At 53.0% G+C, this 16,156-nt stretch overlaps 1 protein-coding gene across 1 annotated transcript in view; it reads left to right on the forward strand.

The window, feature by feature from the left end:
• LOC103186677 (HYDIN axonemal central pair apparatus protein) overlaps positions 1–14,241 on the forward strand; it is a gene marked incomplete at its 5' end in the record, with an annotated part of 38,352 nt that extends 24,111 nt beyond the window's left edge. Inside the window, 11 exons of the mRNA XM_042340429.1 lie at positions 71–240; positions 2,454–2,652; positions 3,449–3,607; positions 4,736–5,016; positions 5,934–6,153; positions 6,351–6,560; positions 7,458–7,621; positions 8,759–8,909; positions 10,803–11,033; positions 12,298–12,522; positions 13,718–14,241. Of these exons, the coding sequence (XP_042196363.1) occupies positions 71–240; positions 2,454–2,652; positions 3,449–3,607; positions 4,736–5,016; positions 5,934–6,153; positions 6,351–6,560; positions 7,458–7,621; positions 8,759–8,909; positions 10,803–11,033; positions 12,298–12,522; positions 13,718–14,203 (2,496 nt within the window). The remainder of the gene's footprint in view (positions 1–70; positions 241–2,453; positions 2,653–3,448; positions 3,608–4,735; positions 5,017–5,933; positions 6,154–6,350; positions 6,561–7,457; positions 7,622–8,758; positions 8,910–10,802; positions 11,034–12,297; positions 12,523–13,717) is intronic.
• Between the last annotated feature and the right edge of the window lie 1,915 nt (positions 14,242–16,156).

The following is a 16,156-nucleotide window of genomic DNA, read 5'->3' on the forward strand; positions in this document are numbered from 1 at the left end:
AGAGTGAAGTGGTGACTGGCATCGGCTGGCTTGTTACCACGGCAATGATGATGCTCTTTGCCCTCCTCAGATTCACCGAGGTCCAGTTTACATGTGCCTGCTGATGGGGGAGGGCGTCTCGCCCAGTGTTCACTTCTCCTTCACCAAATATGACTTTGGCTTGTGCTTTATCTACACCGCCGGCATGAACTCATACAAAACCACCCTGGTCATCACCAACCGAGAGAACAGAGACATCAGGTGAGAGTGAGACTGTGTGAGAGCCTGGCACACACACTCACACACACACACACAAAGAATATTGAAGGGGAATTTATAACTGTAGCTCAGTGGTTAGAGCACTCGCTTTGGAAACAAGAGACCTGAGTTCAATTCCAGGCAGAGGGCGAAACCTTGGGCAAGTTTCCTTACTCCACACAGAGCCTAATAATAATCCCTCCAAAACAGAACAATAATAAATTTTCAATCCCTGACTGTTTGTGGGACATTGCTGTGCGCAATTGGCTGCCGCGTTGGCCCACAAATATACGGTCAATTCACTTTACAGTATATTCTGTGAAGCGCTTTGGGACGTCTAGAAAACGTGAAAAGCAGTATATCAAATGTAAAGATTATTATTATTATTGTTGTTATAACCGTGTTTACTGTTTCCCCAAGCGAAGTGCAGGGCTGTCTCTGGGCTGTGGGTGGCACGGAACCCAATTGGAGGGGTTGTGAAGGGAGTGGTGGGAGAGGAAGGAACAAAGCTGGGAAGCAATAACTTGTTTCAGGACCTTGGATAGGAAAGAGAAGTTGGAGATGGGGCAGTAGTTTGAGAGCAGGAATGGGTCCAGGGAGGGTTTTTTAAGGATAGGAGTGATGAAGGCAAGGAGGTGGAGTTGGGAGGAAGGATGAGGTCGAGGGAGCAGGTGGTCAGTTTCATGCGGGTTATAGAGGTGGTGAGAGAGGAGTGGGAGACAGGTTCGAAGGTGTGGAGGGAGGGATGAGTAGGGGCTGGGGTGAGAAGGGGCGATGGGGAGGGGGTAGCAGACTGAAGGGAAGATGCAGCTGTGCAGATCCCCTTGACTTTGGATTCGAGGAAGTCCAGCATTGCCTCGCAGTTGGTATTGGAGATGAGGATGGGCGAGGTGTGAGAGGGTGGGTGGAGGAGCCGGTTGGTGATGGAGAAGGGGAGCCTAGGGTTGTCCTTGGCCTCCAAGATTGTCGTGGAGTAGAATGACGATTTGGCAGATAGCTCTTTCAAAGAGCCGGCATGGGCGGCACAATGGGCCTAACGGCTTCCTTCTGTGCTGTATAATTCTATGATTCTATGACTGAAGGTCCCTGTCTACCCAGTGCTGGAGCTCAGGCCCTGGAGGGTGCAGTATATGTCTTGCCACATGGAGACAGTGCAGCTGTTCATTATCCTGGTTTGTGTATTTCAAGCTTTGAAACCCAGCAACAAGCTTCAGAACCAGACTGAGAGTTCCATGTTCACCAGCAAGTCTCCCCATGCCAGCAATGGAATGTGCACCCTCTCTCCTCATTGGGACACACCCTGCTTAGGCTTGGGAACCCCAGAGTGTTGGAATTACCCATTGGGGTAACCGCTAGAGATTAACCAGCTGAAGCCACATAACACTGTGTGGCAAGTCCAGCTAGGACTACCCTATTCGTTAGGGCTTTGGTTGCAGGAGCTGAGTGGAAGGATTTCCTGCTCCCTGCTCCAGCCCTCCAGATCCTGCCAATAAGCCAGACTGGGCTGTGCTATCAGTAGCGCCTAGGAGTACAGCGGACCCACCTGGCTCAGAATCTGGGCTACAGAGTCCACCATAGAGGGTTGACTCAATTCCACCATTCTGTTGCCAAGCATATCACCTTGGAGCCAGCTTCGGGTGGTTAAAAATACAGGTCCCACACCTGATGTATGCACAGCTGGGTGGGGAGAGATGGGCTTGGCTGTTATACTCTACAGGTGAGTGGCCTGCCAAAACTCACACACAGCCACGGGATACCAGGGGAACCTCACCCCAGTGAGATCAGAACAAGGACAGAGAGAGAGGCCATAATAATAATAATAATCCTTGCATTTGATATAGCGCTTTTCACGTCGGGAGGACGTCCCAAAGCGCTTCACAGAACACACTGTAAAGTGAATTGACTGTAAATTTGTGGGCGAACGCGGCAGCCAATTGCGCACAGCAATGTCCCACAAACAGTCGTAGATTGAAAATGACCAATTTTATTATTGTTTTTGGTTTTGGAGGGATTATTATTAGGCTCTGTGTGGAGTAAGGAAACTTGCCCGAGGTTTCGCCCTCTGCCTGGAATTGAACTCAGGTCTCTCGCTTCCAAAGCGAGTGCTCTAACCACTGAGCTACAGGATAGTTGTTGTATCAAACCCAAGGATTGTGTCTGACCCCGTGACAGTACAGCCCGGTGCAGTAACCTTCTGGTTTTGTGTCTGACTGAAGCTTGGAGAGTCTGTTCACCACCACCGCCTACCTGGACGTTCAGCTGCAGCTGTGTCTCTTGGAGCCCAGGGGGAGGCTGGAGATTCCTATCACCTTCTACCCCAGAGACAAGGCCAAATACCACGAGGAGGTCATCTTCGAGATCAATGGACTCTCCAAACAAGGCATTCAGATCTCTGGGGAGGGCATCGAGTTGAAGGTAAGCCATCTTCAATATCATCAGTAGCCATAATCCTGTAACAGCTCGTCAATCAATCAGAGGTGCCAGCCTCGGTCATACTCTGGGTCAGACGATTGTGGGCTCAAACTGACATCATAGTCATATTAAGCGTATAGTTTGGGACACAACATGTCAAGCGACTGCCAGTACGGTGGAAGGTGAACTAGATGGATCTTATTCTTCTTTCACCAGCAACTTCTTAAGTTTTGATGTTCTTACAGTCTCCGGTGCAGTGCTGGGTGAGCCCTGCAGTATCAGAGATATTGTCCTTTAGATGAGATGTTAAACCGAGGTCCCATCTGTGCCTGTTCGAGTGGACGTTAAAGATCACATGGCACTAATTCATAAAGGGAAGGGAGTTTTTCTTTCCCAGTGTCCTGGCTAACAATCCCCAAGTAAAATTGGTCCTTCACTTCATGGCTGTTTGTGGGAAGGGTCTAAAATTGAGAGGAGCTGCACCTGACCTGCTCAGGGGGTCATTAGACATGGTTCAGGTCCGTATTGTCCTTTGACAATTTGGGGCGTGGAAGAGTTTGGGGAGATTGGGGCTTGTCTGCGAGGACAACTAGTGGAACTCGTTTTGATCCAATTTGGTTAATGGGGGTGAACAGACCTAACCTCACTCAACAATTTAAAAAAGAACTCGTGTGCCCTCTGTGCACACAGGTTTGCACATGGTTTACACATGAGGTATACTGTCTGTTTCTCCTCTGGGCAATTTGTGGGTTTTGACTGAACAAGGCGGTGGCTCAGTGACACTCTGTCTACCTCCCAGATTGACGTGGTCCATCCCAAGCACAAGGTAATCAATTTCCGAGCTCTCCGGATTGGCCAGACTGTGACCAAAGTGGTGCCTATTGTGAACAAGAGCTGTAGCCCAGTGACCCTCTCCTTCAGTCTGACTCCCAATCAACACATTCTCCGCAACCCCAAGGTGAGCAATGCGTCCGTGGCCGATTATCTGAAGTGCAGTTCTGTAACTCAGTGGTTAGAGCACTTGCCTCACAAGCAAGAGGACCTGGGTTAGATTCACAGGCAGGGTGAAACGTTGGGCAAATTTCCTTACTCCACATACCTCTGTTTACCAGCAGTAAGAAAACGGTTGTTAATTGATTAGTGGATCACTTTTCCAGAGGTAATAATTCCTTTTAAAAAAAATGTTTTAATTGGTCCAATTATCCACAACTGTTTGTGGGACGCAGCTGTGTGCAATTGGCTGCTGCATTTCACCCACAACATATCAATTTACTTTACAGTATATTCTGTGAAGCGCTTTGAGACGTCTCGAAGACGTAATAAGGAGCTATAACAAATGCAAGGATTATTGTTGTTATTATCTCACCTCTCAGCCCAACCTGGTGGGGACTGGACTTAGAACCTCAGAGCCCCAGGGGAGGTTGGACAGGCTCATTGAGTAAAGTTCTCAGAAGCTATAGGTTTTTCCGTGTATGATGTATGCTGGCTAGGGAAGAAAAATTGACTTATGTTTAAGTAGCACCTCTCACCACACAAAGGTCTGGAAGTAACTAGCAGAAGATAAGTGGCTTGACAGTGGCGGAGAAAATAAGGGAGAGGATATTGAAATTGATCTGTTCGGTGATTGGCAGCCAGTGGAGCCCGGCAGGGACTGGGGTGATGGGATACGGAATTTCATGCAGGTGATCACACAGAGAGGGATGTGAAACTAACAGCCAGACAGCGGAGTGATGATCTGGGCTTAATAAACGTGTAAATAATCGCCCGCCCAGGGCGCCCCACCATCTGCGCTCAGGCCTTCAGCCTCTCTGGCCCCACCCTCTGGAACTCCACCCCACAGTCCCTTTGTCTCGCCCCCTCCCTGCCTCCTTCATGATCCATCTCAAGACTCTCCTCTTTCACTGTGCCTTCGATCACCCTCCATCCCCCCCCGCCCTTCAGCCTCCCCGATCCCAACCCCTCAGCTCAGGTCCAAAGCTCTGACCTTCCAGCATCTTGGCAAGTCCTCGCAACATGAAAGGTGCTGTGTAAATGTCATTTGTTGTTGTAGTTGTGTATTTGATGAGGGATTTCCCCTTGCGTCCAGGTGATGAGTATCTTGCCGGCCGGTGAGGTCACGCTGAAAGCCAGAGGCGGCACTTGTGATGTGGAGATGACCTTCTCCCCGTTGAGCCGGATCCCTCAGTTTGCTGAGGAGATAGCCATGGAGTGCGTTGGCATCACCCAGCCCCTCTTTGTGATCCGAGGTTGCTGCCAAGGCATCGAGATCAGCCTGGACCAGGAGTGCATCCCATTTGGGGCCGTGGTGGCTCGGAGCAAAGCCTCCCGGCAAATCATGATGGTGAACACGGGAGACATTGGAGCGAGGTACCCAGTATGGGGTGGGGAGGGGTATGGGGAGAGCGGTGGGGAAGGAGATGTTTTTTGGTAGATGGAGATGGTTGGGGTGGAATGGCGGGGAGGGGATGTAAAGGGAGGAAGTGGCAGTCTGGGGATGGGATGTGGAGAGAGAGGAGGTGTAGGGGGTGGGGGAATGAGGTCAAGTGGGAATGGACGAGGTTTGAGGAGGCAGAGGTGTGCGGACGGGGATGTGAGGAGGTATGGGGAGAGGGGGTGTGTGAGGAGGCAGAGGGAGGAATGTGGGGATGGAGGGGGTTCAAAGAGATGGGCAGGAACATGGAGGGATTTGAAGGTGAGGGCAAGGATGTTGAAGCAGATCCACTGGGAGATGAGGAGCCTGTGAAGCTGGCGAGGAGTCAGGGCAGAGCACAGCAATCAGGCTGATCAGGGAGATAAACTCTCAGAAGCCTGGACCTCTCAGCCTTAACAAGACATCTCCGAGGGAAGCTCATTGAGCGAGGTTGGTTGAAGGCAGGACATTGTCTACATTTAAAGCTTGATACTGTAATGGGAGGATGAAGGATGTGTTCCGGAAGGATGAAATCAGTGATCAATAAAGTGGACGAGTTGAGAATGGTGGGGGTCAGTCCTCACTGAAAGATGTTCTTCCCCTTTGCACTAACCTCACTTTTCCCCACTCTTCGGAACTCCATCCCACAGTCCCTTGGCCTCGCTCCCTCCCTCACCTCCTTCAAGGCACATCTCAAGATCCTCCTCTTTGACTGAGCCTTCGGCCACCCTCCTACCCCCACCCTCCCTGCCTTCCACCCCTCCCTGATCCCAACCCCCAGCTTGGGTCCAAATCCTTGACGATCGCTGCCTTGGGACATCCTCCCAATGTGAAATGTAATTTTGTACTGTATTGTTGTGGTTCTGCACGGCAGCTTTCGTTGGAACATTTCTCAGTGTGAGCTGAACTTCTCCATCATCCCCTCGGAGGGCTACATCACTCCCGGGATGAACGTGTCCTTCGAGATTGTGTTCCACCCCATCAACATTGACCCTGACATTCGCTGTGAAGGCTTCACTTGCCACATTGAGGGGATGGGCCTGCTGCATCTCACCATGACAGGATCATGTGTGGCTGTGACAGCCATGAAGGAGGTAGGGCCGTCCCCTCACTCACCCCCTCGGCAACAATGGCCAAGGCTGACTAACTGCCACCCCCACAAAACACTGCTCATGCGCGTCAAGCCAGCAAAACAATATCCCACTGACTGACCTGCCCCGCTCCCCAATTACACTGCAACTTGTGGTGGTTGTTGTATCTCATTCTGACTCAATCTCATTGTCACGTTCAGGTTGTCCATTTCAGTTGCCAAGTTCGGACTAAACAGACCCACTCGATCTTACTGACCAACCGCACCAACCAGTGCTGGAACCTGCAGCCTCTGATTGAGGGGGAGCACTGGACTGGGCACAAGTCTGTGACTGTCCAACCACAGAAGAACCAGACCTATGAAATCACGTACTCACCACTCAGCATGACGCTTGAGGGCAAAAAGCACCAGGTAATCATGAGAGCAAACAATTGCTACTCCCCGAAACTCCGGAACTCTCTCCCTCCATCCATCTGCCGTGCCCCTTCCTTCCCCATCTTCAGATCGCGCCTGAAAACCTTGCTATTCAACCATGACTACGGTCACCTCCCACTGCCCGCTCCCCGGCTCGGAGTCGTGCTCCGCCACTGGGACACTACCCTGCGTGAGGGGTGCTGTGTACCTGCCAGTTGTTGTTGATTGATCTCCCGATCACCATCCCCGCTGCTCAGGTCCCGTCTCTGTGTACTTCAGGCAGGTGACCGCTCTGACTTCACTATTCCAGACCAACCCAGAGTCTGTGTCCCGATGTACGTTGCCTTCCTTATCCCTCTATTTACGGGACATCCTCTGGCACAGATGAGCTGAGATGTTTGCCTACGTCATCGCATGCCCTTCATTTCTAATCAGTTCTATTTTGTGAAGCATTCGAGGGGCTTATTTTACATGAGTGACACATGAATGTATTATTATTATTACTGCAAAAGCCGTGTTTGCTCAGAATCAGAATGCAGCTGGGTCTGTCTGACATGGCATTAGTGCTGTGATTGCAGCTCACACTCTCTCTCTCTCTCCCTTATTCACTCATTCTCTCTCTGTCTTTCTCTCACACTCTTATCTGTCACTTTCTCTCTTTCTCTTTCTCCCTCACACACGCACTCTCTCACATTCTCTCTCTCACACACACTAATTCACTTCTCTCTCACTCTCGCTCACTTCCTCTGTCTCTCTCTTACTCTCTCTCTCACACAATCATTCACTTTTTTCTCACACTCACTCCCTCTGTCTCTCTCTTACCTCTCTCTCTTACTTCTCTCCATCCCGCTCTCTCTCACATTCTCTCTCTCTCTCTCTCTCTCTCTCTCTCAGGGCAGTATATTTTTCCCTCTGCCGGACGGCACAGCGTTGCTGTACACACTAGTCGGTGTCTCGGAGGCACCTAAACCAATTACAGTCGCCAGCCGTGAGGTGCCGTGTAAGACCTCATACGTGGAGCTGCTCACCATCAGCAACTGGCTCCTGCAGCCACAGCGGTGAGTCCTGCTCTGCTCTGGGTGTAGGTAGCTGTACAGCACGGGCGTAGGTGGGATGAGGAGGTGGGGCTGGGCGGGACCAAGGAGGGAGTGGGGTGGGTGGGTGCAGGGCTGGAGCGGGTGGGGCTGGGGCCGGCAGGCAGGGCAAGGGTGTGCTGCTTGGCTTGCAATGCTTCAACTTAATCATCTCTCACCGTGTGTCTGTGTCCTCATCCTCACCTACAAGGCCATTCACGGCCTCGCTCCCTCCTACCTCTCCGACCTACTATCCCCCTACTTACCTGCCCGTACCCTCCGTTCCTCTGGCTCCGGTCTGCTCCACATCCCCCGCCCCAACCGCCCTACCATCGGTGGTCGGGCCTTCAGCCTCTCAGCCCCGAGGCTCTGGAACTCTATCCCCCAGTGCCTTCGCCGCCTCCTCCCTTTCCTCCTTCAAGGCCGGTCTCAAAACCTTTCTCTTTGACCGTGCCTTCAGCTCCCCTCTCGACTCTCTACCCCTCCTCACTCCTCCCCTCCCTCCCCTCACCCTGACCATTCCCCCCCTCCTCGCTCCCTCCCTTTCCTCCCCTCACCCTGACCATTTCCCCACTGCTCGGGTCCCGACCCAACTGTCCAGCGCTTTGGGACGTCCTCCCGATGTGAAAGGCCTCTATAAATGCAATGTTGTTGTTGTTGTGTGGGACGTTGCTGTGACCAAATTCTCTGCTGCGCTTGTCTACACATTCTCAGTCACTGCACCTAACAGCCATCAGTTGTTGGGATCTGGAATGCATTGCTGAAAGGCAGATACGATAAGAACTTTTAAGAGAGAAGTAGATAATTATTTGGGGAGAGAGTGGGGGAGTGGGGTTGATCAGTGCTATGGGGAGAGAGCGGGGGAGTGGGGTTGATCAGGGCTATGGGGAGAGAGCGGGGGAGTGGGGTTGATCAGGGCTATGGGGAGAGAGCGGGGGAGTGGGGTTGATCAAGGCTATGGGGAGAGAGCGGGGAGTGGGGTTGATTTAGAAGAGCCAGCACAGACGCAATGTGCCGAATGGCCTCCTTCTGTGCTGTATAATTATATGATTCTATCAGCCGTGTATGAAAGGCACAGTTTCTTATTCCCGGGTTGAGATGGACAACTGCTTTATGTGGCAGATTCCGAGCAATCATTGAGGTGATGAAGCCCGAAAAAATGGAGATTATGGCCACAGTGAAGGGGCTGGAGTACATCGATGTCCCCGGGGGATCCAAACGGGATTACAAACTCGTGTTCTTCTCCTACAGGGAGGGCATCTTTACCGTCAAGGTGAGAGAGCTGCACTCCCAGCTACACAAGAAGCAGCCAGAGACAGACATTGAGTGCGCGAGACACGGAGGAGCGTGTGTGCGCGAGACACGGAGGAGCGTGTGTGCGCGAGACACGGAGGAGCGTGTGTGCGCGAGACACGGAGGAGCGTGTGTGCGCGAGACACGGAGGAGCGTGTGTGCGCGAGACACGGAGGAGCGTGTGTGCGCGAGACACGGAGGAGCGTGTGTGCGCGAGACACGGAGGAGCGTGTGTGCGCGAGACACGGAGGAGCGTGTGTGCGCGAGACACGGAGGAGCGTGTGTGCGCGAGACACGGAGGAGCGTGTGTGCGCGAGACACGGAGGAGCGTGTGTGCGCGAGACTGACATAACATAAAGCCATTCAAGGCATGTTAGGGTGTGGGATGGTTTTCCGGGTTGAGTGTTGGAGCAGACTGGGTTGGGAACCTGTAAAAGGGAATGAGATTCCGTCATTTACTGTCCAGCTCTTTGCGGCTCAAAATAAATCCCACGTTTCTCTTTAAAAATCAGTCACTGCACTTAACAGTCATTACTGATGGCTGTCTTTGACGATATGGAAGGATGTGTAACACAGGTAATTGGGAAGTTGCTGGAAAAGTGCAATAATTCAGTTTCAGTGTAAATCCAGCAATAGCAGGAGCAGCGTAATACACTTTACACAGCGTCTGTCACATGGGGACAAAGGCTCATTCGCAGTGCTGGATGGTGAGAGCTCAGGGCTGGGGCGGGGACTGAAAGTCAAAGGTTTCCTTCGAAACGTGCCTTGAAAGAGGGAAGGGAGGGAGGGAGTCACAGCGACCACGGGATGGATTTCCAGAAAGTGTGGGTGGAATGGCTGAAACCAGGCTGGCAATGGTGGGGAGAATAGGGTGGGGGACATGAAGTAGGCAGGTGCCCACCGAGCAAAGGGAGCGTTTGGGGTGTTGGGCTTGCAGGAGATGACAGAGCAAGGGTGGGATGTGGGTGGGATGTGGCTGCGATGTGGGTGGCATTTAAAGCGCCCATTTACTGAGAAATCCATGCACTGTCTCGCGCACACACGCTCCTCCGTGTCTCGCGCACACACGCTCCTCCGTGTCTCGCGCACACACGCTCCTCCGTGTCTCGCGCACACACGCTCCTCCGTGTCTCGCGCACACACGCTCCTCCGTGTCTCGCGCACACACGCTCCTCCGTGTCTCGCGCACACACGCTCCTCCGTGTCTCGCGCACTCAAATGCACTGCCTGAAAGGGGGGAAACAAATTCAATAGCAACTTTCAAAGGGGAATTGGACAGGTACTTGAAGAGGACACGTTTGCAGGGCTATGGGGAGAGAGCGGGGGAGTGGGGTTGATTTGGAAGCTCTTTTTAGAGAGCGGCACAAACACGATGGGCCAAATGGCCTCCTTCTGTGCTGTATAATGAATCATAGCACACTTCATCACAGAAGGAGGCCATTCGGCCCATCGTGTTTGTGCCGCTCTTTGAAAAGAGCTTTCAAATCAACCCCACTCCCCCGCGCTCTCCCCATAGCCCTGATCAACCCCACTCTCTCCCCATAGCCCTGATCAACCCCACTCCCCCACTCTCCCCCCATAGCCCTGATCAACTCCACTCCCCCACTCTCCCCATAGCCCTGATCAACCCCACTCCCCCGCTCTCTCCCCATAGCCCTGATCAACCCCACTCCCCCATTCTCTCCCCATAGCCCTGATCAACCCCACTCCCCCGCTCTCTCCCTATAGCCCTGGAAACTTGTCCTCCCGAAATATCTATCTACTTCTCCCTTAAAAGTTGTTATTGAATTGGATTCCACCAGCCTTTCAGGCAATTAGTTCCCGATTCCAACAACTCAATTCTGTGACTCAGGGCCTGCTTTCTCCCGTGTAGGTAACGTTCCGCAATGAAAGCACGCAGGAGTTCATTAGCTACGTCGTCAACTTCAAGGCCACGCCTCCCAGTGTGATCAGCACCATCGAGATGGTGACCCCAGTACGGCAGAGCACCTACGCCTCTGTGAAGATGGAAAACCCACTCTTTGTCCCCGTTATCTTTACCATTGACTGCAAGTCTCCAGATATCAACCTGCCTTCACAGCTGATAGTCCCTCCGCAAGCAGAGGTACGTGACCCTCAGGCTGTACAGTGCCTGGTCAGGCCGCACCTTCAATACTGCAGACAGCTCTGGTCACTGGGACATCAGGGGCCGCTCAGGCCATAGAGACAGTGCAGAGGAGAGCAACCAGGCTGATCCCGGTGTTGGAGGAATGAGCTGTGAGCAACGATCAGACAAACTCAGGCTCTTCAGTGTTGAGAGGAAACGACTCTCAAGACAGAGGGGACTCATAGATGAGAAAACATTTTAAGGAGTTTTGAAAAACTTTAGGATACATCAAGACAGGAGAACAAGAGACCTCAGGTTTAGAAGTTGAAGGGCAATTTTAGGACAGACACCAGGAAGTGTTTCTTTACCCAGTGGATAATTAACGACTGGAACAGGGTTACCAGGAAGGGCGGGTTGAGGCCAGGAGACTGGGACTCATTTAAACAGCCGCTCGATGCTCTGCTGGGGGGATGGTAGTGTGGGTGTTCTGGAGAGATGAGATCAGATGGGCCGAAGAGTCTTCTTCATCCATTTGGGGGTCAGACGAGTGTCTGACACATGCAGAAACAAAAGCTTTAAAATCTCCAAACCAAATTACTGAGAGTTCCACGTAAGGATATTTTTCTTGTGTGTGTGGATCAGAATACTCACTCTCTCCCCAGAGGAACACGCACTGCTCACCTAATCCTGGGCAGTATTAGGGCAGGTTGGTGAGAGCCAGGGCTTGGGGAGCCCAGAGTGCGCGCTGGGTAGTCAATAGACACCACGGGCAGAAAGCACTGCAAAAATGGAACAAACAAAATGTTATATGAGGACTGATAAAATCCTGGATAGAGGAACATTGTACACCCCTCAGCAGCTTGCACACACAAGTCATTAACTCATGGCTGTGTGTGGGATGTTGCTGTGTGCAAACTGGCTGCCGCATTTGCTTACAAAATACACGGTCACTACATTCAATGAAACAAATGCCTAGCTCAACACTCCTAATGCTCAAGTTTGTTTGTGGGACATTGCTGTGCGCAATTGGCTGCCGCGTTCGCCCACAAATGTACAGTCAATTCACTTTACAGTGTGTTCTGTGAAGCGCTTTGGGACGTCCTCCCGACGTGAAAAGCGCTATATCAAATGCAAGGATTATTATTATTATTATTATTAAGTGACCTACACTGTGTCTGAGAGCTTGGATTCTAGCTGCCGTGGGTTCCGCCTATGATAGTTGAGCAGTTTGGTGAATCCATTTGACCTGATGGTCAAACCTCTCGCTCTCTTTCCCCTGCAGGGCATGCTGAACTTCGAGTACCAGCCTCTGAAAGTGGGGGAGACAAGCGGCCGCCTGACCCTGAGCAGCAACGAGCTGGGGGTCTTCCAGTACGACCTGATCCTGAAAGGCATGCCAGCCGCCCCCGAGAAGCCCCTGCACTTCTTGGCCTCTCTGGGCAGCAATCAGACCCTGACTGCGAGATTCATGAACTTCTCCCGACAGAAGCTGGAGTACGCCTGTAAGGTTGGTGTTATACAGCGAGCTGGGAATGTCACCGGCTGACATTCAATGCCCTGCTTTTAAATGGCATCTTCTCTGCTTCTTGTATAAACACAGAAGTCGCTGGGTAGATATAATAAAGCCAATATAGTCCTTATAATCTGCTCCCTTCCAACATCTCCCAGTTCTGACAAAAGGTCACTGACCTGAAACATTAGCTAATTTTCCCTCTCTCCATGGATGCTGCCTGATGTGCTGTTTGTTGCCTGTTCCCAGCTACTTCTGTGTTTATACCAGATTTCCAGCATCTGTGGTACTTTGCCTTTTGTTTTTTCTTCTATTCTTCCTGTTCACCAAGCAAGCAATTGTGAAAGCTTTACCTAAACCTGGCACCTCGTGGCATTAATTGCCATCAGCACAGAGATTCTCACCAGGTGCCAGTCTGGCTCAGATAGTCGCTCAGGCTCTCGCCATTGGGTCAGAGAGTTGGGAGTTCAAGGTCTCACAACAGGAGGCTTAGAATACAGTATTAATCTTCTAAGAGTTCTACAGTTTACATTTATATAACGACTTTATTATTATTAATCCAGCGCCCTGGGACGTCCTCCCGACCTGAAAGGCACTATACAAATGTCATTTTGTATTGTGTTGCATTATTATTATAGGCTTCCACTTTGAGACAACGTCCCAAAGTGCATTTGCTGAGCTGGATTGGCCCCGAGGGTGGGAGCCGAGGGAGGTGGTGAGGGAAAAGATGGCTGAAAGCGTGGGAGAGGAAGAGCTATTGTTTTAGATGTGCTTAAAAGAGGGGAAGAGGAAAGTTTCCCCTCCGGATGGAATTCCAGAGATTGGGGGCAGAGTGGCCAAAAACTATTGTTGGGGTGGATGGGACAGGGGGGATATATATCCCAGATTCCCCTCCAGATTTATTTGACCAGCCTTGAGGTTTGTTGTGATTTCTGAGGCCGCAGAATCCTCACAGCCATTGTGTCTTCAAATAGAAATCAACCAGAATTTAGGAATATTCTTCAATTCAGCCTCAATTTCGAGGCCAGTTCTGTAGAGCAACCGGGGATAGCTTGCTTATTAATCAGGACTAAAGTTAAGAATTTAGTAAAAATTCAACGCAATCTTTGATTTTAAGGCAATAAAGCTAAGACTCAGGTGTCCCAGGTCTTGGTGTCTCTCCACCTCTCAGACTGAGATGCTTCTTCCTTAGGTCGACAGCCCTGAGTTTCAAGTGGACAAAAGTATCAACGCAGCCCCAGGGTCCCAGGCTGGGACAGAAATCAACCTGGACGTCTTCTTTGAGCCCACACGGCTGGGCGAGGCCCGGGCCACTCTGAACATCTCCTCACCACACGGAGGCGAGTACAACATCCCGCTATTCGGCATGTGCCTCCCACCCAAACCCCAGGGCCCCTTCCCGGTGCGGGCAGGAGGCACCAGCTCCATTCCCTTCAAGAACGTCTTCCCACAGAGCACCACCTTCACCTTCCACGTGGACAACCCCCTCTTTGTGGTCAAGCCGATCGAGACCATTCGTGCCAAGAAAGTGCTGGTTGTCATCGTCAGCTACGAAGCCACCGTGATGGGCACCAAGTCTTCCGTCCCAGCCAAGCTAATCGTATCATCGTCGCGCTCGGCGGGGGGAGGAGAGGCAATATCGTGGACCTATTACCTGAGGGGGATTAGCAATCTGTAGCTAAGTGACGCATGCTGGGGGGGGGGGAGAGTCTAGTCCTGACCAGATCCCCCCTTGCATTCCTCCCCCCCGTATGCGCACTAACCCTCACGTTCCCCCCCCCCCACCCCATACGGATACTACCCCCTTGCATTCCAGCCCCCCCGAAAGCACCGACCCCCTCATAATCCCCCCCATACGCACACTCCCCCCTCACATTCCCCCCCATATGCACTCTCCCCTGTTGCATTCCCCCCTTGTACGCACACTCGTACGTCTCCCTCCCCCTGTACATGCACTCCCCCCTCACATTCCCCCTGTACGCACTCTCACCCCTCAAAATCCCCCATACGCGCAGTCCCCCCTCACATTCCCCCCCTGTACGTGCACTCCCCCGTCATATTCCCCCATATGCACACTCCCCCTCACAATCCCCCCCGTACGCACACTCCCCTTCACAATCCCCCCCATACGCATGCTCCCCCCTCACATCCCCCCCCATACGCACACTCTCCCCTCTTGCATTCCCCCCTAATATGCACTCTCCCCTCTCACATACCCCCATACGTGCCCTCCCCTCTCACAATCCCCCCCATACGCGCACTCCCCTCTCACAATCCCCCCCATATGTGCACTCCCCTCACAATCCCCCCCAAACGCGCATTCCCCTCTCACAATCCCCCCCCCATACGCGCACTCCCCTCACAATCCCCCCCCATACGCGCACTCCCCTCACAATCCCTCCCCTATATGCGCACTTTCCTCTCACAATCCCCCCCCATACACGCACTCCCCTCACAATCCCCCCCCATACGCGCACTCCCCTCACAATTCCTCCCCTATATGCGCACTCCCTCTCACATTCCCCCCCCATACGCGCACTCCCCTCTCACAATCCCCCCCCCATACGCGCACTCCCCTCTCACAATCCCTCCCCCCCTTACGCGCACTCCCCTCACAATCCTCCCCTATATGCGCACTCCCCTCTCACATTCCCCCCCCACATACGCGCACTCCCCTCTCACAATCCCCCCCCCCTTACGCGCACTCCCCTCTCACAATCCCCCCCCCTTACGCGCACTCCCCTCTCACAATCCCCCCCCCATACGCGCACTCCCCTCTCACAATCCCCCCCCCCATACGCGCACTCCCCTCTCACAATCCCCCCCCTATATGCGCACTCCCCTCTCACAATCCCCCACCCCCCATACGCGCACTCCCCTCTCACAATCCCACCCCTGTACGCACACTCCCCTCTCACAATCCCCCCCCATACGCGCATTCCCCTCTCACAATCCCCCCATACGCGCACTCCCCTCTCACAATCTCCCCACGTACGCGCACTCCCCTTTCACAATCCTCCCCCCGTATGCGTACTCCCCTCTCACTAATCCCTCCCCCCGTACGCGCACTCCCCTCTCACTAAACCCCCCCCCGTACGCGCACTCCCCTCTCACTAATCCCCCCCCGTACGCGCACTCCCCCTCTCACATTCCCCCCCGTACGCGCACTCCCCTCTCACATTCCCCCCCGTACGCGCTCTCCCCCCTCACATTCCCCCCCCGTACGCGCACTCCCCTCTTACAATCCCCCCCCCCATACGCGCACTCCCCTCTCACAATCGCCCCACGTATGCGCACTCCCCTCTCACTAATCCCCCCCCCATACGCGCACTCTCCTCTCACTAATCCCCCCCCCCGTACGCGCACTCCCCTCTCACATTCCCCCCGTACACGAACTCCCCTCTCACCTTCCCCCCCGTACGCGCACTCCGCCCTCACATTTCCCCCCACATGCATATCCACCTCGCAATCCCCCTCACTCTCCCCCTCACAAGCCTTATTATCTCTCCCCCCCCCCACCCCCCCCCATGTTAAATAGACTGTTGATTGAAGGCACTTAAACTTACCGACACATCTCACGACACGTTGACCACATGGTGGCATCTGTCAGATATCTTCCTTGTTTCACTGC

This window comes from Callorhinchus milii, unplaced genomic scaffold, assembly GCF_018977255.1.
Source record: "Callorhinchus milii isolate IMCB2004 unplaced genomic scaffold, IMCB_Cmil_1.0 Scaffold14, whole genome shotgun sequence".
Classification (NCBI taxonomy): domain Eukaryota; kingdom Metazoa; phylum Chordata; class Chondrichthyes; order Chimaeriformes; family Callorhinchidae; genus Callorhinchus; species Callorhinchus milii.